The sequence below is a fragment of the Natrix helvetica genome (genome assembly GCF_964273705.1).
Source record: "Natrix helvetica genome assembly, chromosome: 2".
NCBI classification, from domain to species: Eukaryota; Metazoa; Chordata; class Lepidosauria; order Squamata; family Natricidae; genus Natrix; species Natrix helvetica.
The window spans coordinates 100,657,081-100,681,067 of NC_138552.1; the positions used below are offsets into that span (position 1 = coordinate 100,657,081).

The 23,987-nt window shown below is 40.1% G+C and overlaps 1 protein-coding gene across 1 annotated transcript; it reads right to left on the reverse strand.

Moving 5' to 3' along the window:
• Window positions 1-7,174: 7,174 nt before the first annotated feature.
• On the reverse strand, window positions 7,175-17,377 carry LOC309386486 (transcription factor Jun-like). The gene has a single exon (XM_081941895.1). The coding sequence runs from the start codon at window positions 17,120-17,122 to the stop codon at window positions 15,830-15,832; it is 1,293 nt and encodes a 430-aa protein (XP_081798021.1). The 5' UTR covers window positions 17,123-17,377; the 3' UTR covers window positions 7,175-15,829.
• Between the last annotated feature and the right edge of the window lie 6,610 nt (window positions 17,378-23,987).

Consider the following 23,987-nt stretch of genomic DNA (forward strand, 5'->3'; position numbering starts at 1 on the left):
AGTCGAGGACTACCTGTGTACTGCTTCTAACCTCCAGGTACTGTAATCTCAAAAAGCACCCTGGGAAGTGGAGAGGTATAGCAGTCAGGAATGTTCTTCCACAGCTACCTGGATGCAGGTCAACATCAACATTTAAAATCTCTATGCTTTGGTTTTTGCCACTTATTCAACCTCTCAATTGATTCAACACTGGTACAAAAGTTACTAAGTCTTAGGCATCCATGAGTGCCGGCAAATGTTTACCATCGCAGCATAGTTACTACAGACTGCACAGTTCCAAAGGGTCTCCTGCAAAGAATGTGTTGACTCAGTGACTAAGACTCTGAGTTTGTCGGTCAGAAGGTTGGCAGTTTGGCAGTTTGAATCCCTAGTGCCGCATAATGGAGTGAGCTCCTGTTACTTGTCCCAGCTTCTGCCAACATAGCAGTTCGAAAGCATGTAAAAAAGGCAAGTAGAAAAATAGGGACCACCTTTTTTGTTCCAGGGAGAAGGCCCTTCTTCTTGGTTCTACTAGATGGACCTTCTTAATAGAGGGACCCATAATGTATCCTGCGTCCCCACTCTGGGTCAGATAGATGTGACTGAGAAAAGATGATCCTTCAAATAACCTGGTCTCAAGCCATGTAGGGCTTTAAAAGTGACAATCGACACCTTGAATTGAACACTGAAGCAAATTGGTGACCAATTCAGCTCTCGGAAGAGAAATGACCCGTGTGCAAATCTAGACTTGCACAGAATCACACAGGCCTCTACATTTTGAATCAATTGAAGCTTCTAGATACTTTTCAAGAGGAGTCCCGTGTGGTGTGTATTATAGTAGTCAAGAAGGAAGGTGTTGGATTTCAAATGCTTTAAGTTTAATATCTGATATTGCAAAATTGAAATGACTATTGTGTCTTACAGGGTATTTGAAAGAAAGTATCTGGAGATCTATAGAAAAGAAAAGAAAAGCTAAACTAATCTTGGGAATCTAGTCTGAAATAGTTAAGAGTTGGTACATTGTAATTAGCTTGCTGTCTATTTTGCAAGCTGTTTACTTAAGATGACAAAGGACCCTCTAGTATGATTAATCAGATTAAGCTTGGCGATTACAGAATATGCTCATTGCACTATGCATTGTTCATATTTCTGCAACCCTTGCAAGTTCCCAAACATGTTCTTGTTTGTCTGTAGCCATGTTTTGACTCTAGTCATGTCAGCCCAGAGTATTGAACAATAGCCCTTTGCCGTCCCAGCTCCCTAAACACAGCAATATGAACTATCACATCAAGTAGCTGGTATAATGGTCTGTGGGAATATCCTTTAGAACAGTGGTGGGTTCCGGATCCCATTGCAACCGTATGGTGCAACGGGGGCGGGCATCCACATGCATGCGCGCAGCACGCGCATGCATACTTACCACCCATGATGCTCCGCGATACTCCAGCTGCTTGGCGGAGCGTCGTGCAGGCGCCATATGCTCCGTGCACATACACGTAATCCCCAAACGGCTCAAATACAGGTAAGGAGGGCAGATAGGCAGGTGGGCCCTTTGGAGCACCATAGCGGAACGGACCAGGAAGAGGAGCTGCCCAGGAAAAAATGAACTTCCATTTTCCGGCGCACACATGCCATGTTGCTTGGCATGCACGGTGTCGCCTGTTCCTCTTCTGGTTTTTTGGCGGGCACTCACACGTGCTGATCAGCTGGCCGGTGTGGATGCTCATGCAGGAAAATGGAAGACCAGCTCTTCTGGTTCCCAGCACTGCCACGTGCACAAAGGCCAACTGATTGTCACGTACACATGCCCGCCAGAAAACCAGCAGAGGAACAGGCACCGCCGCACATGTCAAGCAACATGGCTCCATGTGCCACTTTGGTCACACATGCCATAGGTTTGCCATTACGGGACTAGGGAATGGCCTTGAGAAGAGACAGCAGGAAGAACCACAACCAAGGGAGTAGTGAGATACGAGGTGCTTCAGCACGGGCCAAGGAAACGAGTTGAGAAAATATCTCAGGCACTCCCTTTTCTAGTTCACATGAAGGTAAACCTAGGGAGGAGGAAGAACATTCACAGGTGGAAAATTCTCTAAGTATAGCTATTGCAATAAAGTCGCTGTTAACACTAAAAATGGTCCTGGACCTATATGGCATTAGTTCCTTAATCTGATTTACCTTGTGGGGCTGACATCAACTCTTCTTAAATATCAGATTCCTAGACTTCATTCCAGAAACATTCAGGAAATGCATATTCATTACATCACTGTAAAAAAGAAAATTATACCTCGTAAAAAGCCAGTATTTAAATGAACCTTTTTGGTATTTAGCAAATGAAGAAGGAAAAAGAAGAGGAAACAAAACTTGTACCAGAGGCTTATGTCAAAACTTTTCAGTAGACATTCCAGGCAGACCAATTCCATTTGCTTCTAAGGAAAAGACGCTTCTCTTAATTATGTATTTTGTATGCACACTGGATCCACTCTATTCCATCCTACTCTACGGACCTGAGCAAAACTGCAATCAAATCAGCTGAAATGTTCTAACTTCCATTTTTACGTTTCCTACAGTATATTTCCAAAAGTTAAAGGATCAATTCCAAGAAGAAGATCTGTTCCAAACTTTATGATCCATTGATCATCCATTGATCATAAAAAGCCCTGTTTGCCCAAAACTCATTTTCTCTGAGGTCTAGACTTGGTCTCAAATTAACCACAAGGAGTCCTCAAGTTACAACTGAACCAGATAGAACTGGCTGAATACCACCACTGGAGTCATGTGATCATCATTTGTGACCTTCCCACTGGCTTCCAACAAGCGAAGCCAAGGGGGGAAGCCAGATTCACTAAAAGACCACATGATTCACTTAACAACCACAGTGATTTGCTCAAACAACCATTGCAAAAAACAGTTGTAAAATTGGGCGCAATTGATTTGTTTAGCAATAAAAAAAATCTGGTTCTGATTGCGGTTGTAAGTCAAGGACTGCCTAGGATGCTGGTTATGTAACTTGAAACTTCTATAGCTTTGAATATATCATATTTGCAAATGACTTTTCGAGCCTGGTTTAATTCTCATTACCTCCACAAGAAGCAGAAACCTTGCCTTTCATGCATGCTCTACAGCTTCAGCCCGCATGAGCCACCCTTCAATTATGTGCCAAAATACTTTGCGGATAAATATTTGTTCTGCTGTCTGAGACGCTACCTCATTCCTGTTTCCCCAGGATCTTAATCCAGCATTTTATGCTTAGCCCATCAATATCATGAGGTGCTTAAATAGAAACGTAAGTACTTTGCAACACAAAACTTGTTTGTATGTGTGCTTTATAATACTTAATTCTTTTAGTTTAGAATCATACCAAGATTGTAGTTTCCTGCTCCCCCACTACATCTGTTAAATTTGCAGAGCAAAAGGACAACCCTATCTTTACTACACAATTGCACAGGCTCATCATGTTTATCTTTTATAAATGTTTCAGATTTGAACATATCACAGTGGTATTCTTGGTCCCATTTTACAAGATATACCGTGTTTCCCCAAAAATAAGATATGGTTTTATTTTCTTTTGACTCCTGAAATAAGCACTTGGCCTGATTTTCAGGGAAGTCTTATTATTTTTGAGATGCAGGAGGTGGTGAGCGTGGTTACCTCATGGCTGCTGCTGTGTTGCAATATTTTCAGGGAGGGCTTATTTTCAGGGGAGGTCTTATTTTTTTTGCACATGCGCTCAAAAGCCCGATTGGGCTTATTATTCAGGGAGGTCTTATTTTGGGGGAAACAGGGTATCTAATATCAATCCACCCAAGGTAACATATTTGGCTACGGAGCTTGAACAATGAAATAGGGCTGTTGCCTTGAAACTTGCCCCTTCTCCCCCAAGGTACTTGTGAAGATCCTGAAAATAATGCAGGACTGGATACCGGCTGTATTTGCAGTCGCTTCTCTTCTTTCCCAATTGAAAAGAAGATCCAGGTTTGCAAATAAGATTTCTCTGCTAATAGCCTGAGCACCTGGAAGATCCTAAAACAGATCAGTGGGACGAGAAGGCGAGCTTTCGAGTATGATCTTGCAAATTAGATTACATGAGTTAAGAGACAAAAGTTCTTTGCCTGTGAATTGTGAGTGAATGTATTTTTGCAGTTTTAAATTTTGCTCTCAGTAGTGAATCTGGGATATAGCAAGGGGAATAGACCCTGTACTTCAAATGGCAACAGGAAAGAAAAGAGATGGACTGAAAGAAAAGAGATGGATTACGCATTGGACTGGATATGTACAGAAACAGGGGACAGCCAATTCTGTAGCCTAGTGGCACTGTTGATGAGTGTCAACGTCAGTTCAGATTAAAGCATCAGTCATCTATAATTTAATTATACATTAAGGAAAACTAGGCTGATGAGTTTGATCCAGCTCTACCTGTCTACGTATTTGGTAGTATACCAATGCGGATTAGAGAATTAGGGAGGATTCATACATTGTGGTTGTGGTCAATAAAGACTGCTTTGTTTCCCACCATAAACCCATCTAATCTGGATTTGCATTTGTTTGCACCTGACCAAAAGACACATTGAGTTTGCTATTGTGTTCTACCTATCCCACGTCTTATCCAAACTGGCAAAAACAACAGTGTGTTGGAGAATCAATGATGATCTTTGGAGCTTCATCTTCCATGCATTGGCAGTGTTGGCCCAGGACTTTATGGTTTATGTAACAACTATACATGCTATCTCTTATATGTTACCAACTCTGTGCATGGAATGTAGATTACAATTAATTTGTGCTTGAGCGAGAATGTGAATAAGATGTCTCAAAGTAGAATTCTCCTTCTTTACCATCCTATTGTCATCGTTTATCTAACCACTTTTGATGATATATGGACTGGTGACTTCTCTCCTGCCTATAGGACATTAATTAGCATGCTCCATGCTTGGTAACATACAGGAACTGAAGGATTCAAGAATGTTCTCAGGATTTTCCAAGAGAATATATCAAGGCCAAATTTACTACGGGATAGCAAAATGGTGCAACTGTCCTAAGCATATGTTCTGCTATGATCCTCTGCAGTGGTCTAAATGATGGCATATGTCACGACATCATTGTGCAAGTAATCCAACTTTACATAATTAAGTTGGATGTATTTATTTCAAAGATCTGTACAGCCACCCATCTTGTGTATTATAGTCCTGAATGGTTTACAAACAATAATAAAATAAAAAGAATGTCATAGTACAGGTGCCAGATGTTGACAACATTGTAGCTTGTAATGGATATTGGCCCTTTTCAAATGACCTACAAACCGTGCAACACATCTGAAAGCAACTAGTATTGTATACTGGGCTTCTTTTTTTAATGGTTATTTTGCTCTTAAATAGTCTTTGATGAGGTTATCCAAGGGATCTTTTGTGATTTTTGTATCAGTTTGCATATACTGGTTCTCTGTCTCCCAAGATATGCCTTTCCCCCCCTCAATCTAATGGTCAGCAGCAATTTCATGAGCATACGTTTCTTTGCTTCCTCTCTAATGGTTGAGTATTTTTTAGTCTCAGAATCAAGAATATGAAGATAGGCTGAGCATTTAATTCAATTTTTCAGCACTGCTTAAAAAACTATTAGATCTACATTAGAAGAATGTTATGCACTTCATGATTTAATCATTTTAATTATGCACTAGAAATGGCTAGAATTCCATGTTAACTAGATCAAAGTTGTTTTAAAGCAATAGAGCCAGTTGGTCTAATGCTGAAGGCACCACCAGCCTAGAAACGAAGAAACGATGAGCTATGAATGTATGCATATGCATTCACAGCTACTCTAATTTCTCCTCCCCCCTCCCCCAGCAAAATGAAATAGTTGTGTATATATCAGCAGGTATCCTTAGGTATGAAATCCAGCTGGGTGGCTTTGGATAAGTCACTGTCTCTCAATCCATCCCACTTCACAACACTGCTGTTATGGGAAACATAAGGTGGGGAAGAAGTATTAGGTATGTTTTCTGCCTTGAGTTATTTATAAAAATAATACAGGTGAAATTAAAAATTAAAAGGTCAACACCTGGTTAGAATTCAGATTCAGAATCATCTGTCCAGAAATTAAAAACATTTGGGAATTAATAACATAAAGAACTACAACCAGATGGCTATTAAATTCCATTTTCCTCCACTGGAATTTCTACATCACTTGGAATATACAGGTTGTTTCCCTGCTTGTACTGAAAGAGAACAAAACTCAGAACTTCCCAATCTGTCTTTGCCTATGTATGTATAGGTGTATAACACCTATATAGGCGTTATATAGAGAGACACTTTAGCACAGAATGGCATCCTTAGGTGAAAGTAAGATCTAAATATACACAAGGAAGTAAGTCAAGAGAGCAGGTTACATGACTGAACACTGAAGGAGGCCTGGCACTGGTTGGACGGATCAATCATGTAAGCTAGAGCACAAACCTAACAAATACATAAGACATTTTTTAACACAGGAGGCAGTGATTAATAGTAATTACTATTCATATAGATTTATGTGTAAATTTCAAGCTACTTTAATTTGCTTCAATGTTCATATTTTTTTTCAAAATAGCTATTTTATGAGTAGGCATCTGATCACAAAATACCTATAGAGATATTTGTGTATTTTCATTTCAGAAAGGTACACAGTATCTATAATTCTCTCCTTAGTTAATCAAACTCACATGCTTGGATGCTGATCTCTAATTTGCCAACATAACTTTTCCAGTGTATATGTACATTTTACCTTGGCAGTTAGGTTTGTGCAAATCCTTTAATAGGAGTTTTCTGTAATGTATAGGAATATGTAACAAGCATTTGTCTTTGGCTCATTAGGCAACTTTTTCCCAATGTGTGTAGCTGTTTTATAAACTGCTCCTAGCTATGAATATATGCATATGCATTCACAGATACTCTAATTTCTCCTCCCGGCTCCCCCAGCAAAATGAAATAGTTGTGTATATATCAGCAGGCAGAGAGTTGGGCCAGCTTGGAAATACCCAAATGAGATTGAAGAAAGAGGCAGCTGCTTTAATTAGCCAATGAACAGGGCTTCATACACAAACCTGTGTGTTCCAAAGCCCTTCTTTCCCAGGATCTTCATAGGACTAAAGGCAGTGATTTTGAGCTAGTGCTAATTTTGGTGCTTCCATTTTGGGAAGGTACAAAGAAGAACACATACAAAATTGGTATGAATATAAAGACAATTTAATGTTCTGATGTTTATATCAAATACTCCGTCAAGTATTTTTTTACATACAGTATCTTATAAACATAGTTTTAACACAACATATACAAAATTGCACATTAAAGATTACAAACTCATAAATGTAATCTTTTTTTTTAATGTAAACAATGTCAGCACAAGAATGTTATACATTCCACAACGCCCGTTATCTCCCACTTTTTCATTTCTGTCTCCATTAATTATTCTGGTTAGAAAGTGATAAAAACCAGAGAATGTCCACATTAGTCCCTACAGGCAGAGATGCCCTATTGGTTAGACATACAAGGCAAGTCGCCTTTTAGTCATAAGTGCTTAACACAAAGATTTGAAGATCTAATCCTGTTCCCGTGGAGTCACAGACAAAAGATCTACTATTTGCAACAACAGCAGGTTTGAAATTAGCATTGCAAAATTTCCAACTGCTGCACTGAATAAAAACCATCCACAAATTCAGTTCATAAGGAAACAAAAGCTAACTGCTCCTTCGCAGTATAAATTTGGAATATTCTTGTAAACATGGATTTAAATCACCAGTCAATGAAAAGGTGTAGCACTTTTATTTCCTCAATCACTCACTACACTAAAGCAAGATACACATTTAATCAAGTAGAATTATGTGTTACTTTAAAAAGATGTGTCAATAATAATTAAACACTTTTTAGTTCTACACATTATGAACGTTATGAAAAAAAAATGCATGACCTGAATGCATTTTTACTGTCCTGTATTTTATGTCTCATATACCATTCCATGCAAATGTTTCAATTCCATAAAAGCAAACCAAAGCCGGAAATTGTGAATGAGGATTTCACTATTAACATGTGAGTTCACAATCCAGTGCGCTTACTTGAAGAAAGTCACTATGAATTAAATAAAGCTTACTTCTCTACAGACAAGTACTGTATTCATTTCTGCAACTCCCACCTGTTACTCCTACTAAACCAGAGGTTTTGTTTGCAACCATTGACCATATACCAGTCCTTGGGCCTTAGATCTGAAGACTCTCTTTACAAAGCAGTAACTGGAACCACTTTTTAGTTTGGTTCTGAACATGTTCCCAGAACATCAGCCTTCATAAATGCATCTTCCCTCTCTACATCTCAAAATCTTGACACATCTGAATGCCACCTAGAAGTACAATATAAAATAAGCAATACAGTATGATGCTCCTCAAATAAAGCCAACATGCTTCCGACAGTACAAAATATACCTATAGAATATATAGTCAATATATCTCTTCAATTCATCTATCAGGCTACTGTAGGAAACAGAAGCGGAGCAAGAACAGAAGAATGCCAGATTAAAGAACAAAAGTTATTTAAAAAATAGCTAATTCTGAAATAGGGGTAAGCTATTTCAGAGAAGGAGCCAAAAACTATCTCCAGTGTATTATCCAGAACTGTGCCCAGTGGTTACACCATAAATTTGTAAAAGGCATTATGACACTGGCAGTTTTATATATGATTTCCTTATTTCCACCACCAACACAGAATTGGCTCTTTTGATGAAAACTGCAACTGCCAAGATTTTCAGTGAGCTATCACAACCCTAAGATATATTTTCTTATTAGTCATCAGCTCAAATGTATGTGCAGTTGGAATGTGTGTGTGTGTGTGTGTGTGTGTTTGTATTTGTACGTGTACGTGTGCATTGCTGTAAAGTTGCCTACATTTAATGGAATGTGCTATTTGGAAAAAGCTTTTTGGAATGCTTCAGGGTTTTTTTTTTGTACTGTTTGAGCAAAACATTAAAGAATTTGGTATCCTCAGCAATCACTGTCATCTCTAACTTCAGAGCATTTATGAAATTAAGAACCAGTGGTTCCAATAGAGAAGTCTGGACAGATCAATTTTCCTTCAAGCTTTATATCCTCTTGCTAAGGGGAGTATCCATTTATTTTGATTCTCAGTCTTGCAACAGTCTCTGAAAGGACCATCTCTTTAATAAGAGCCATGGTTTCTTTTTACAATGCTTAACTGCCACCATATCACAAATGTTAACTGCTAAGCTAGTGGTTCTCAACCTGTGGGTCGGGACCCCTTTGGGTGTCGAACAACCCTTTCACAGGGGTTGCCTAAGACCATTGTAAAGCACCTATTTTCAAAGAAAAAAAAACCTAAAATAATTTTATGGTTGGGGGTCACCACGTGAGGAACTATATTAAAGGGTCGCGGCATTAGGAAGGTTGAGACCCACTGTGCTAAGCAATTGAGAGACAACAGAATCAAACAAATCCATTTACCTCCTTCACCATATGATCATATCCTAAAGTTAGTGTTTTTGGACTTGTTTTGTTGTCTGACCTGCAACTGCAGTATGATCATGGCACAACTTTCAGATAATATTTCAAAAACTGTACAAAAAACCCTGTATCATTCTTAGCTCGGAAACTAAGCGGTACACTAGCAATATATGTGAAAGGCTTAACTTGCATGCTTGTTTTAAAGGCACAGGAACACTGCTTTCCTATGATTTCTTATCATTTAGAATGGCATTATTCAGTATTATTTTAAATACTTCATTTGAATATTTTTGTAACTATGGTGGCTTCAGATAGACTGTGAGGCCATTGGCAATACTGTCATATCTGAGAGGGGTAGAACTCAATAAGAAAACAAGGAAAGATAGCCTAATTGGGATACTGGTATTTATTTTCAGAATGAAATCAAAGCCCCACTCCAAATTTTAAGCAACTACAACACTGCTTAAAGTGATTGGTGACAGGTTTAATTTCATATAGACACGCATCCTGTTTTTTTCTTCTTCTACCCCATTACATTCTACTTGTGTGAACCAGCTTTGAGTTAAATCTACCTCCAGGAACCTAATTCTAGATATTCAAAACTAGATTACAGAAAATTCTGCTTCTAGAAAACCATCCAAAAGTCAAAACTGTTAAGTCACTTTTGAGTAGAACCTAAAAGGGACTGAACAGAAAATCCCAATCTTGTCAAAACTCTTTCTGCCTCGGAGAATTACCTTGATCCTCACTAAGCCTGAAGTCAGTCCCAATTCAAGGTATGTCTCCTGTATAAAAATAAATCAATTACATATGTCTCTAATATAAAAAGATAGCTTTGCGAGATTAAATGTTAATGACTATGCTGGATAAATATTTAACCGCACTTACTACTAAACTACCTAAAATTCCACCAACTTCATAGGTCTGAGCATGAAGTATAATTAACTCCAAATTCAACTCATGATTCTTAAGCACATACATGCACATACTTTTTCACTTCTCAAATGTTTGGATTACCTTATTCTCCTAAAAACATTACTTTTCTTGCTCCTAAGCAAGGGGGAAAAAACAGCTCATTTGTATCAAATTTCAGAAAGACACACGTGTTATGGGTTAGTAAGTAGGTCTCTTCTTGAGACTGATCAACTATGGGGGGTTTTATGACACATTACTTCACCCAAGGAGCTTCAGAATTCTTTCTTGTATGGGACTCCCTTGACGTAATAGTGTGTATTAATCAATCAGTGAAGACCGGTGGGTCAAAGATGGGAATCAGGGAGCTGGAGACCCTTAAAAGGTGTAATCCTATGCATATCTCCTTACCAATAAATCTTCCTGAATGTTATGGGACTGCTATGTTTGGAGGAAAAAGGCTTAAAATATCAGATTTATGCTTTTCTTAGAGAAACATAGGTGTATCTGTATTTTATTTTAAACCATTAGCTGTGATTTGTTTCCAAGTAGTATAGTTATCATGATATAATCCAGGAATTCACTATTAAAGCTTCATCAGGAACTCTGATGAAGCCATACTCTGGAAGCCATACTGAGTTAGCATCAATAAAAAAAGGTTACAAGTGTACTACAAATTTCTACTACTCAATCTCTGTAGATGTACTCCTGATGGAGGCATTTTCAATATTGTCTATATAATAACTGCATTATCTAATATAACAGGCATTTTTCATCTATCATGTCAAGTTTCCAGTTTTTGTTTCAAACTACACAAAAGGTTAAAACTATGCCTTATTTAAGAGGGATTACTCACACCCCACCTAGCAGATTCTTAGACAACTTGAGCATTGCTTTCAAAAAGGAAAATATAACTCAAGGTTATCTGAACAAATTGCCTGACAACATGATACATAAGACAGGTTGCTATTATATAAACTTCCCTTGCCCCAAATCTTTCAAATCTACAAAACTAATTTTGCTCTCCACGCAATTGCTAAATAAGCATTTTTAGAACTCATCATGTATAGAAACAGTCTTAAAGCTAAAGTTATACTATTTTTTAAAAAAAACAAACAATTTGCTTAAACTGCAAAAGACAAAAATTATATGATTGCATCTGAATGTCTGACTGCAAAAATTACACCTAGTTATCAAGTTAAATACCTCTGATTAAAGGAACAGGTGTTTATTTACAGTACAACTGCTCCACAGTGGGGAAATACTGACAACAATTAACACAGCAAAAATCACTTTGAAGTTCATTGAGTAATAGAAATATTGTCATACTTAAACAGATTCAGCTTTGCAACAGAAAGCAAGAAATTACAATAATATGCACTAGGGCCTATGTTTGATTTTTACATCCTTCTGTTCCAGATACATATTATTAAAATGCTTTCTGGCAGCAATATAAAAAGCTAAGCAGTGCTCCAGCAAAATTTAAGCACTTTTATATTGCAGTGATTTCTATGTAAAATTTTAAAAAAAAATCCTCTGACTAAAATCATGGGGTTTAAACATATATGAATTTGCTTGACACTTGCTCTAATGTCTTTTAATCCTAGTACATTTAATACTAATAAGCGTTCTACAACTTCCAGGAAAAAAATATACTATCATAATTAAAGCCAATGGCCCACTAACATTTCTAATGAAAAAAAAAAATCATTGAATCAAAATTTTCAGGCTAACAGTGGAGTTCTCATAAAGCCAACAACAATTTTCTTAGAATGAATAAAAATTCCTGCTGTGAAAACATGCAGTGTTTTACATCAATCCCTACAAAACCTATAATAATGAATGGTGTTTTCAGAGTAAGTCCACACCTGAAAGTACATTTCTATCAATTACAAGCATTCCAAAATAGAACCAAAAATGATTCCATTGGTAAGTTAAAAAAGAACCATTGGAAAAGAGTTGTGATACATCACCACTCACCAAGTTAGCCACAAAATTAGTCAGCCTTTTGAGCCAATACAATCACCTGAGTATTCACATGAACTGGAGAAGTGCACAAGAAAACCAGCTGCCAAACAACTCTTCCCGTTAAAACTCAACGATAAGTTCTCAAATCCCGCAAAGACATCTTTATTTTTCTTGCAACAAGATTTTATGTCTTGATTTTAGGTCAATGGACATTATCTGAACCATCAACAATATTAGAATGGGATGTTTGCCTAATTCACCTTGAGACAGTTGAGTACCACTTAGTCTAGAATTTGGGGGAATGGGTAGTTTTTGTAATTACTTAAAGTGCAAGAGACAAAGTGTATAAAAACAAATCAAATAGATCTCTAAGAGCAGTTCAGAGGCACATGCAAAACAACAACAACAACCCCCACAGTAATCAGAACAGATGAGAAAAACGTAAGGGTGAAATTTGCATAAGGATGAAATTTCTTCCCTTGGGAATAAGTATGTTCCCAGTTCATCAGCAATAATGGATAGTCAACCAACAAATGATGCAGCATGTAAACAGGATTTCAAAGACACTGGCAGATTGGTTAGTACATGGGAAAAAATACAATATTAAAAATATCCAGAAATTGTGTCCAAAATACATGGTATTCAGAGAAATTATCACAGAAAAAAGCTTCAAAAACTGCATACATTGGCAATATTTGCCAAATAGGCTAGAAAAAGGCAAAAATTTAGAATACTGCAAATATTTCAAGCACGTCATGTTTTTGGCAAAAACTGTTACAACATACGTACAGCATTAACAAGATAATGAATGATCTGCGTGCCAAAGCAGCTTCAGTTATGATGTGTCTTTTTTTGAAAAAATTAAGAAATAGGATGCTGTTTTTGAAGTAGGAATAATGATTTCTCTAAGCTCCATTTCCAAAACGCAATATTCCAGTACAGAACTTACCTGAGAAATTCTCCTATTTCAGTATTACATCTTCTAGAGAACATTTGAAAAGATCTGATTTTTAACTGTTAACAAAATTGGGGGGAAAAAAAATCATACTAATGTTGACTGTGAAAATACTAGTATAGATTTGCATTCCAAACAAGAAAAAAATAATCACATACTGTGGAAAAGATAAAGAATATATTATTAAAGTATCTTTGTCAATCAGTGCAAGATGGTTTAATCAAATTAATGTAAGCTTCCTTCACCAGTTCTCCCTCTACTCCTAAAATGCCAAGATTGCAGTGATAGGATTCCAAATCAAAAGCTCTTAATTGCCATTTTTTCTGAAAATCTGACTCCCTCATAGGTATCCATCTAAGTCTAGGATAAATATCAACCTATCAATCAAGCAGATTATGTCAGTACTGCTGCATGAAAGAAAAATCAGCTATGCCCTAGTATCTTTTTGACACAATATTTTCTGGCAAATATCCAGGCAAGGGTTTTTACTGCATGGAAAGTTGTAGCTGAAACAGAAAATAAAACCACAGGACATAAGTAAACTGCATTTGGAGAAGGATAAAAACTATTCTCTGAACTTAAACAATGAAATATGTTGTCATCCATGATAAACAGTTTGGCAGAGTTACTAATAAAACTCACAAAATACCAATAAAACCATCAAAACCCTTACAAAAGAAGCAAAAAACAATGTTTATTTCTGATCCCATTTTAAAATAAAACTCAATAAACCTTTCAAACTCAGCTTATAAATTTACTTGCCACCTTCCATCCTGAGAATAAAATAGCTTATACATAGTTCTTCTAAAAATATATGGCTATCTACATTTCTATTAATTTTTTCCATGACTTATTCAAAACATAGTTGAATTAATTATCTTGTTTTTAAAAATCCAATTTTTTTTCTCTGTATAGCACTATAGTTGTGATCATACCGAGAACAATTACAGCTGGAATGTATACTGTAAAAGATAAAACATTTGATATTTTTCTTCAAAAAGATTTCTTTTATCCCCTTGCAAGTTATAAAAATAAACAGATATCCTATAGTTTTAATAAATAAGTGCACCCATACCCCTACTTTGTGCTGGCACAAGAAATAATATAGAGCTCATAGATCTAGGGGTGAAAAGCATTTTCTTAAAATCTGCTTTTTAAATAAATATTTATGTGGCATAGTAGGCTAAATCTCAAGCATCAGAAATGTGAAATTAGCTTGAATGGCAACATTTTCATAGCGACAAATTACAGTATGCGACTGCTTTCTTTTGTTCATCAAAAAAAATTTTTCCCAGCCACATACTCTGTAGTACTTCTTAAACATATAAATGTAGTGTCTCTCAAGCGTTTAGCAAATCTAGAGAACCTCTACAGCAAGAAAAGAACAAATAATCTGTACACAAAATTCACTTAACTTTGTACAAGTCTTCTAAATGTTGAAAAACATTTCACAAATCTATCCACTGGCAAATTCTAGAGCTGCTCTCTCTTAAAAATATGATTTATCTACTGAAATAACTAGCAATATGCATGATATACAAACATATTACTATTCCCTTACTATTCCATCTTAGAAAATCCACACTGTTCATTAGAAAGCTGTAAATACACCTTCAGCAAAACACACTAGAGTGTCTTTAACCATCCCTGGTAACTTTTTTTTCCTTTTTGCAGAAATGCTAATACATGTTGCACTCAGTGACCTTCAACCACAGAATAAAAATAAATTTTAAGAATCTTTAGAACATATAAAAGTCTTCCACAAAGATAACTTTTGTCCACAGGTATGATCTTTGAAGAGACCTTTGGATTTCCAGCAACAAGACATATTTTTACATTTAGTCAGCAAAGCTCTGGTTCTTCATTTTAAGCAGGGCAAGAAAGCTAGAAAAAGAAGCTGGAGCTTTCAGAAAACCAAGGAACAATCCAGCCCCCGACTTCTTCACAGGCTGAAGGTGGTCAGAGGGGCTTCAACTGGAGAAGCTTGACACTTTCCTCTTTCCCTCTGAACGTTTCTGCATTTTTTGTGCTCTTGAAAAGAACCCAAGAGCATTACTTCCTGCTGCTTATTACCAATTTCAGTAATACTTTCATTACTTAGGTGGTTGGCAGGAAACCTGCTAGTTGCTGGAGATGCTTTGAAGCTGCCAACCTTTAGTTAAGAATGATAGTTGTTATTTTTAAGTTGTTTCTAGAAAGGCTAACACTGTGAAGTCCTACTCTGTGCCATGGGATATTCTTTCTGGCATATTTCTCTTTCTGCCATTATACTAAGTTCTTCTCTGGCTCTTCCAACTTCTATCAGAAACTGGTTTAAGATATCTGCATGGTCTCTCAGAAGCCGAACCTTTCCCTGTCTACTTCAGCTTTCCAGATGAATGAAAACTACTCTGCAGAAGCCAAAGGATGTGAAACGGAAGGCAGGGCTTACATGGCCCTTCCCAAGACCATGATCAAGGTCTAATCCCCTTTCTGCCTTGCATGCATGGCAAAGTTGGGCGCACTGATGGGTCTCTCCTTCTTCCAGGAGGGGTCACACGCTTTCAGCAAGCACCGGTCTCCGGCTCTGTGGGTGCCTCCCTGCCGGGGGGTTGACCCCCAACTGCCAAGGTCTGCGAGGGGGCGGGGGCGGCGGCGTTGATGTGACAGCCACTGGAGAGGTGGCTCCGGACCCGACCTTGCAACTGGGTGACCTGGGCGCGGAGGAGGCTGGCGGTGGCGGCCAACTCGGCGTTTTGGCCTTTGAGAGCTTTGACTTTCTCCTCCAAGCGGGCGATGCGCTCCAGCTTGCGCCGGCGGCACTTGGAAGCCGCGATACGGTTGCGCAGCCTTTTGCGCTCGGCTTTCAGGCGCTCTTGGCTCTCTGCGTCCAGCGGGGACAAGGAGGAAGGCGGCGGAGGGGACTCCCCGGACGAAAGACCCGGAGGAGGCGGCGGAGGGGCCGGCGGCGGAGCTGACACTATTACAGGCGCTTCCGGCACAGTCTGCGGCTCTTCCAAAGCCCTGCCAGTCGAGCCTGGCACCGGCAAACGAGCCACAGCCTGGGGGGTGAAAAAACCGCCGCCGGCCGATGGGCTGGCCGGGTTGAAGTTGCCTAAGGTGGTGTAGACGGCGGGAGGATCCTGCCTGGAGGTCGGGCAGCAGGGCCCTCCCGGGTGCTGGGTAGGCGAGAGAGGCGCCGGGGACACCCCGAGCAGCTGGTTCTGTTTGTGCAAGTCGGCCAGAGCTTTTACGAAGCCGTCCGCGAAGCCTTCCTGCTCCTGCGTCACCGCCTGCGGCGGAACCGAGGGTTGCGGAGACCGGTACAAGAAGGGCGCCCCGCCGGCCGTCGCCACCGAGGGCCCTCCGCCGGTGGGGCTGGATGGGCCGGCGAGGCCCGGGCTCCCCGCTTGGATCAGCAATTGTTCCAAGTCGGCAGCCGCCGGCAGCTTCAGCAAAGGCTGCAAAACGGCTGGGCCCACCTCAGGGCCGGCGCCGACGGTGGTCTCCTGAATGAGGCGGTGCACGGCGCTGCTGGGGACGCCGCGGGGACGCAAGAACGGCCCGGCCGGGGGCAAGGTGGCATTACCCGGGGAGGCCGCCCCCAAATCCCGAGGAGGAGGCGGCGGCGGCGGCGGCGGCGGCTTCCCGACGAGGAGCAACTTGCGCTGTTGAACCGCCCCGCTTTCCTCAGGCGGTTCAAGTCCCGTAGGTCCTCCGGGTCCGGCCCCGCCACCGAAACCCGGCAGCTGCACGAAGTCCGGGAGCAGCTCCAAACCTTCTTCGCCGTAGTAAGGTGCTACCTCCATCTTCACAGCCACGCGGGCGCCAGTGCGCCCGCCGCCGCCGCTGCTCATGCTGGGCGGGACGGCGGCGGGTTTGGAGGGGCCGCCGCCGCCGCCGCCAGTCCCCAGCTCTGTCTGGCTTCCAGAGAGAGGAAACGATGCGGTCCCGGCCGCGAGCTCCCGCTTCCCAGCGCGGCGAAGGCTGCAAGCGAGTTTTTCACGCCCGGCGCCAGCTCTCCATCTTCCGCCCCTGAGGCAACCCTTGCTCGGGGCTCGGCGCTTTTGACTTGCGGCTTTTAAAGGGAGAGAAAACTCTTTTTTTCCTCTCCTTGCAGCCAGAGGAACTGATGTCAAAATGCCTCGCCCTAGTAGCAGCTCTCGCTACTCCGCCTTTCTTGGCTGTAGCTGCGGCGGCCACACGCGGCCCTCTCGGCTCGGCAGCGGAGGGAGGAGCCTGGTTCCGTCTTCCTCCCTTGCTCGCCTCTCTCCCTTCTCCCCCGAATAAAACGGGGCTTCGCGTTGAGATCAGCCCGAAGGAAGGCGGATAAGAGAAACCAAAGCGAAATCTCGCTGCCAAACTTTTATTGCTCCCCCAACGTTGCACTGCGGCTAATTCGCGCGGGCTACCAGATTCACCTCAAAACCAGGGGCGGAAAGGTGTCTGTTCCCCTCCCCACCCCCCAAAAAACTTTCTTACGCAGCGGCAGTCCGATGGACGACCTGATAAACCGGCGAAGTAAAAATGCGGGAAACTACAGGTAGTCCTCGACTTACAACATTTTTTTTTAGTGACTGTCAAAGGGAACTGAAAATGTCACTTTTTCAGAGTTATGACCATTGTAGCATCCCTATAATCATGGGATCAAAATTCAGAGGCTAGGCAACTGATTCGTATTTATGACGGTTGCTGTGTCCCAAGGTTATGGGATCATCTTTTGCACCCTGACAAGCAAAATCAATGGGGAACTCACATTCATTTAACAACTGTGGCAAAAAAAGATCGTAAAATGGGGGCGAAACACACTTCTCAATAACAGAAATTTTGGGCTAAATCGTGGTCGTAAGTCGAGGACTACTTGTAGTAGGTCGTGAGAACCAAGCAGGTATGGCTTTGTTTAGCCGGTAAAAAAGAACAGTGACCCTAATCCTGCAGTTTCTTTATTTTAAGCGCCTTCCTGCTTTCATCCTCATTTTGAGAAAATGCTTTTTCTGCTTCGAAAAAAAAGGCCCTTTCTGTTACAAATACAGAGCCACTAGAAAGGAAACGCAGTGGGGGAAATAGGAACTAGGCTACTTATACAGGTACTCCTTGACATAAGACCACAATCGAGCCCAAGATTGCTGTTGCTAAGCAGGACATTTGTTAAGTGATTTTTTGCCTCATTTTACAACCCTTCTTGTCACAGATAAGTAAATCACTGCGGTTGTTAAAGTTACTGACATGATTGTTAAGTAAATCTGGCTTCCCCATTGACTTTGCTTGTCAGAAGGTCGCAAAAAGGGACCACATGACCCCGGGACACTGCAACAGTCATAAATATGAACCAGTGGCCAAGCCCCTGAATTTTGACCATGTGACCATGAGGATGCTGCAACAGTCATAAATGTGAAAAAAATCAAATTTGAATGGTCATTAAATGAACTGTTGTAAGTCAAGGATTACCTGTGTTCAACAAGGAGGTATTGCCAATGAGCTTTTCCCAAGGTGCATATAAACACTAGACAAACATTATCTGGCAACTCTGCTTTTTGCCCTGCACATTGTAGCTTTTATCTTAACCACAAACCATGCCTGAGGCAGCCGTTGGTTATCTGTACCTGTTGATAAAGAGGCATTTCTGCCTTTAAGGCAAAAACATCCCTCAAGATTTTTAAGATAGACAAAAAAACCAAAACAAAGGCCATTCAATCTTGCCAGGGTTAAACCCATTCTTCTCCACCCAGATCTCCACAGCTTCCAGGCATTTGAAATAATCCTGAGAGCATCAGTTTTGGGCAGGCTGCTGCAAAGCCACAACTGAAAACCAGCATACTGATATTAAGCCTGAAGCCTGATGATTTCACTCAGCACTTCACATCAATGTTGAATAAGAGTGGGGGGAGAGAGAGTGAAGCCCACCCTGCAATGCAGGTGTCTAGATCTGGACCCTTTTCCCCCACCAACGCCAATTGTAGCCAGTCTTGGAGGAAGGAGAATTATTTACTGTAAATCAATGCCCTTCACTCAAAATTCAAGTGCTTGGCAAATAGCATGTATTTGTGACAGTTGCATGTCCTGGGGTTGTAAGATCATCTTTTGCAACCCTCTGACAAGCAAAATCAATGGAGGACCTGTTAAGATTCACATAACAGCTTAACAACTGTGGCAAGAAAGATAATAAAATAGGGCAAAACTCAATTAGCAACTGTCTTACTTTGCAACAAAAATTTTGGGCTCAGTTGTCAAAAGTTGAGGACTACAGGTATTTTGTTTTATGCCCATATCAGAACATCCAGATCACACTGACGAAATTCAGCGGTAAACATGTTGATTTGGGAGAGGACAATTTCCCATTTGACTGTCCCAAGTTAACCCAAACTTTGTGGCCCCATTCCACTTATATTGTTGCAACACTGGCCACCCGCTCCACCCGCTCTGATTAGCTCCTAAAATAAAAAGTGGAGTTCATGTGCAAAACATTTCTTTTTAGTTACTGTTTTGAACGAATGGCATCACACCCTGTGCATTAAGGTTTGTTATCGAAGCTTTCTCAGACAATTTTATTAGAAAAGGTATAATAAAGTCTGTATTGTAATTTATAGGGAGATCACTCTTTTTGCCTTTGAATTCTAATTTCATGAATGATAGGAAGTCAAAAATTTGTCATGCTTCATTCGAATTTGAGAGATGGTATTCAATTCATCCATCTCTCAAATTTGAATCAAGCATGACAAATTTCTGACTTGCTATCATTCATGAAATTAGAACTCAAGGATAAAAGGGTATTCATAAGGCTCAGTGGCTAAGACGCTGAGTTTATTGATCAGAAGGTTGGCAGTTCAGTGGTTCAAATCCTTAGCACTGCGTAACAGAGTGAGCTCCCGTTACTTGTCCCAGCTTCTTCCAACCTAGCACTTTGAAAGCACGTAAAAAATGCAAGTAGAAAAATAGGGACCACCTTTGGTGGGAAGGTAACAGAGTTCCGTGCACCTTTGGCATTTAATCATGCCAGCCACATGACCAAGGGGACATCTTTGGACAGCACTGGCTCTTTGGCTTTGAAATGGAGATGAGCACCAGTGCCCCCTAGAGTTGGGAATGACTAGCACATATGTGCGAGGGTAACCTTTACCTTTACCTTATTCAATTCATCTCTTCAGCCAAAAGAGTTGCTTCAATCAATGGAATATGGTGGAAGTAATTTGATGTCCTCAAAACTTGTTCCCCCCAAATGAAGGAGAATCCTGTGTTAATCTTATAAGGAGAGTAAAGTTTAACATGCAACATAATAGATTTAATTAACTTTTTCCCTGAGTACACTCTGAATGGTTTATTCCACAGACTGTTGTGCACTTCATTAGTGAAAGGGAGTTTTGAAACATGTCAATTAATAAAACTGCTTAGATGAATTTAAAACAATTGTGAGATTATTTTTTAACAATAAGCTTGAACAAAGACACTCCTGATCGTATGGCTATCTTTAGAGAGATGGCCAGTCAGATAGAATGTTTACTACAAAAAGGTAAACCTTCACCAATCTGCTTTCTTCCCATCTTCGAGTTAAGAGGAAAAAATGCCAGTTTAGAGAACTGTGCTCCATAGTTTGGCTTTGCTATGCATTGGCAAGTCTCTCACTGTTGCAGTCCGCACTTTTTTCAAATGAAGGAGTAGCCTGTCCACCTGGCGTTTTTCGCCAGCAAGAAAACTATTATAGTAATTGCTCCTGTGAATGGCTAGTGAGGCAGGTTTCTATATTCATTTTTATTGCTCACTTAATTTTTTCCTACTTTGCTAGACTTTTATGGCTAAGCATTAGTGATAGAACTAAAAACAACAACACCCTGATGTCCAACCCCCAGAAAAGAAGACTTGCAATAGAAGTGATAGGCACTCTTGTTGTCCAAATTTCTGAAAGTTTTTCCTGGCTGTCAGGAATGAAGTTCTTCTTACTGGCGGTGTCTTGGCCAGAAGATGAGATCTAAATAGCCATAGTTTTTTCTCCTATGAATAGTAGAGGTGAATGAGGTTTCCAAGTGTTATCTACTCTGAAAGAATTGAGGTTTTCTAGGTGTGATTCCCCATGTTCTTCCACTATCCAAGGAGAAGTCTCTAAATGCCGGTTCTGTTCTGTTTTTTTTTAAAATAGGAACATAGAGTATTCCTCTCTCCCCACCTTACTACATCATGAACCCTTTCTCCAACTAAAACAAAATTGAAACATGTTTTCTTGCTTGCAAAACTGCAATCTTGTTTCACTCTGGCATGAGTTCACTAATTCCAGCCCCCCCCCCCTTTAAGTAGCTGCTCCTATTTTAGGAAGTGCTCCTATTAAATATACTCAGATTCACACTTCTTCAAAATTGATGCGGAAGTCAAATCTTTAAAGATTCGGCAAATGGGAACAATAATCTGTATGTTTATTTTATAGAATGAGCCTTTCCATTGCCGATTCCATTCCATCTGTACAAATGCATGCATACAGTATATGCATGCTCACACACAAAAAGAACTGTTTTGCGATCACACTGTGCAACCACTACTCTCCACTGCTCCTTTAACTCAGCTACCTAATGAAGAAAAGTTTGTGGGTAAAATTTTGCCTTCTTTATTATTGCTTACTAATCGGAATATTAACTTCATGGTAGACCAGTGGCCAAGTTTACATGAAGTCAATATTCTCATTAGAAGAAACAGTCCATTCCAGTGAAGTGACCAATTCCTCTACAGAAAAGAGTTGTAGAGGTGCAGCACTGTCTAGCACAGGAGTGTCAAACTCAAGGCCTGCAGGCCAGATCTGGCCCGTGGGGCCATCCTGGAAAATGCAAGGGGCCGGCCCGTGTCTCTTCAGTCTGGTCTACCCACATCGCTTTGCCCCGGTCTACCCAATGCAAACAGGAAACATGCCAGCATTACTGCAATTTGGGGAGTGGTATCAAGATGGCCACGCCCACCCAGTCAGCCATGCATTCCCCCCCCCCCCCCGTGGTCAACCATAGTCCTTTTTTTTAAATTGAAAAAGTTTTATACAAACAAATTTTCCCCCTTTTTACCCCCCCACCATATAATGTAAATCACATACAAATACTGTACCCCCTCCCTCCCCCGTCTTAAAAAAATTTCGCATTCAAATATTGTACCAAATACTGTACCCCCTCCCCTCCCCCCATCTTAAAATAGATTTCTCATTCAAATATTGTACCCCTCACCTCCCAACAATCATAATATAAGTTTCCCTTAAAGTAACAATAGCCCATTAACCCCATCTTCTAAATTAATTAAACATATATAAATCATAATATAGGTTTCTCTTAAAGTAACAATATTTCATTAATCCCATCTTCTAGATTAATTATGCATATATATTTCCCCACCCTCCACCCTAACCCTCCCCCACCTCCCAATCAAACCCACCCCCCTGACTTCCGCTATACACCACTCTAACAATTCCAAGCATCCCATGTATTATTTACTCTGATCATCTATCAGTCTAAACATTCTTACCTAAAGGCTACATAGTACTTCCTAGTCTGATATTTATTCTGTATGTAATCAATCCATTTTACCCATTCCTGTGTATAATTCTCCTGCTTCTGACCTTTTATGAAAGCTGAAATTTTTGCCATTTCGGCGAACCCCGCCACTTTCTGAATCCACTGATCAATTGTCGGTAAAAAATCTTTTTTCCAATGTTGCGCAATCAACAACCTAGCTGCTGTAACCATATACAAAACCAGTTTTGTTTCCCCTTTAGTAAAGTCCTTAGTTATACCCAGTAAAAACATTTGCGGAGTAAATTGTATTCTTTTCTTAAATACATTTTGCATAACCCACCATATTTTTATCCAAAAAGCTTTAACCTTGTTGCAAGTCCACCATACATGAAAAAAGGTAGCATCTAGGCACCCGCATCTCCAACATTTTGGTTGAACATTTGGGTACATGCATGATAATTTTTTAGGATCTAAATACCATCTGTAAAACATTTTATAAAAGTTCTCCCTTAAATTCTGTGACTGTGTATATTTAACATTCTGAACCCATATTTTTTCCCACGTTTCCAATATAACCACTTCACCAAAATTCTGAGCCCATTTAATCATACAATCCTTAACCAGTTCACTTTCTGAATCTCTTTCTAATAGTACATTATATATTCTTTTAACCTGTTTTGGGCCAGTCTCTTTTATCTGCTTGATCAGTTCCACTTCTTTATCCATAAAACCGACCCTACGATCTTCTTCCCATCTCTTCTGTAGCTGTATGTAATGTAACCAATTTAAAATAATTCCTTCTTCCAACAGTTGTTCCAAAGTTTTTAACTTCCATTCGTCCCCATCAGCAATAAGCACATCTTTATATAAACAACCCCCGAGTGACTTAATATTCATAATCCCCATGGTGTCTGCAAGATCCAACCAAAGCGGTATTTTATAATCCCAATTGGGCCGGTGCTTCTTCCATATTCTCATCAAGGCACTTCGGAGAACATGATTGTTAAACACTTTATCCACCCTATCTTCATAAAAAAGATATGCATGTCATCCCAGAACAAGATCATGGCCTTCTATATTCAGCAAATCCATTTTTGTTTTCCCAAACCAATCTGCTACATGCATCAATACCGCAGCTTCATAATACAATCGGAGGTTTGGGAGTCTAAGGCCACCTCTTTCACGAGTATCTTGCATAATCTTCATCTTTACTCTCGGTTTTTTCTCCTTCCAAACAAATTTATTT

What these genes read in the sequence shown, in the direction of transcription:
- LOC309386486 (XM_081941895.1), bottom strand. Translation starts at nt 17,122, where the DNA reads ATGAGCAGCGGCGGCGGCGGGCGCACTGGCGCCCGCGTGGCTGTGAAG.